Here is a 1406-nt window from a genome sequence, read left to right as displayed (position 1 = left end):
TCCCATAATGAAATTTCAAATACAGTAACAACAAAACAATAGAATTCTCCTTATTCAAGCCTTGAATCCTGACTCTATAGTTGGAGGACATTTCTCAAATCTTCCCCTTCCCCTTCATCTCCATTGCTACTATTCTAGTTGAAAACAGTCAATATTTTTTTTCGAGTAAGTCTTTTTACTTCTATAATAAAAAGGTAAATAACTAGCATTCTTAAATGTTAAGAATGTTAAGAATTAAGGGCTATTTACAGTTGAGTTGAACATAGTATTAATTCTATAACTTTACATTTTTATTTGTAAAAACTGGAACTTTTTTGATCGTATTTCAATCAACATTTAGTCTATTTTTTTCATGTCTTTTAATAAAATTTTATAATAGTTCCCCAAGAAGTTTTATACATATTTTGTGAAGATCTTTTAAAAAGAAGGGTGTAGGAAGAAGACTGACTTTTTACCCTTTTTAAAACTATTTGGGTTTTTATTTCATTTTATGTGTATATATATATATATATATATATATATATATATTTTGTACCGGCCCTGGGGCTTGAACTCAGGCCCGGGGCACTGTCCCTGAGCTTCTTTGCTCAAGTCTACTGCTCTACCATTTGAGTCACAGCTCCATTTCTGAAGAACCTTGACTTTTCTTACTTAGTTTATTTTAAAAATATTTTTGTCTTGAACTCAGGGCCTAGGCGCTGACCCTGAGCTTTTGGTTCAAGGTGGTTATTGATATAAAAATTAAATCTTCACAATGTTTCCTCCGAGATTTTTTTTGTGAACACACTATACAGAAGGGGAGATTTTTTTTTTTAATAAACTATTTCCCTTAGCCTTTATCTTTATTATGCTGGTCTCTGACAGGTTCTGGCCACAGGAGGAAAAGTGCACACACTTGTGCACTTGGGACTACCAGGAACCATGAGGGAAGGGTGAATCTTTTGTAACACGCACTATCCGCATGAAGCAAGAATTGCACTGTAAAACAAAGCAAGATGACATAGGGCAAAAGTTCCTACCTGACCCGGGTCCTCCGCCCCGCCCGTCCCCCTCTCCCCCTCTGACAGCTCCGCCCCGGCCCCGCCCCGGGGGCGTGGCCAGGGAGGGGCTGCGCGCGCTCCGCTGCCCCCGCGCCCGCGGCGCATGTGCCGGTCCCCGCTCCACGGCCTCGGATTCCGCTTCCCCAGCGCCCGCGCGGCCGCGGCAGTCGCCGCTTTCAGGCCCCGAGTCGCCTTCGGAGTCCATGGCCGGGACGCGCTGGGTCCTCGGGGCGCTGCTCCGGGGCTGCGGCTGTAACTGCAGCAGCTGCCGGCGCACGGGCGCCGCGTGTCTACCCTTTTACTCGGCGGCCGGCTCCTTCCCCTCGGGCGTGTCGGGCCGGCGCCGCCTGCTGCTGCTGCTCGGGG

The 1406-nt window shown here is 45.9% G+C and overlaps 1 protein-coding gene across 1 annotated transcript in view; it reads left to right on the top strand.

The window, feature by feature from the left end:
- The first annotated feature begins 1154 nt into the window (after window positions 1–1154).
- Grsf1 (G-rich RNA sequence binding factor 1) overlaps window positions 1155–1406 on the top strand; it is a 19460-nt gene continuing 19208 nt past the window's right edge. The window contains exon 1 of the mRNA XM_013020082.1: window positions 1155–1398. Coding sequence (XP_012875536.1) covers window positions 1244–1398 — 155 coding nt within the window. The 5' untranslated portion in view covers window positions 1155–1243. The remainder of the gene's footprint in view (window positions 1399–1406) is intronic.

This window comes from Dipodomys ordii, unplaced genomic scaffold (assembly GCF_000151885.1).
Source record: "Dipodomys ordii isolate 6190 unplaced genomic scaffold, Dord_2.0 Scaffold49, whole genome shotgun sequence".
Classification (NCBI taxonomy): domain Eukaryota; kingdom Metazoa; phylum Chordata; class Mammalia; order Rodentia; family Heteromyidae; genus Dipodomys; species Dipodomys ordii.
Note: the sequence above shows the minus strand (reverse complement) of the source record. Positions and strands in the feature narration are given on the sequence as shown.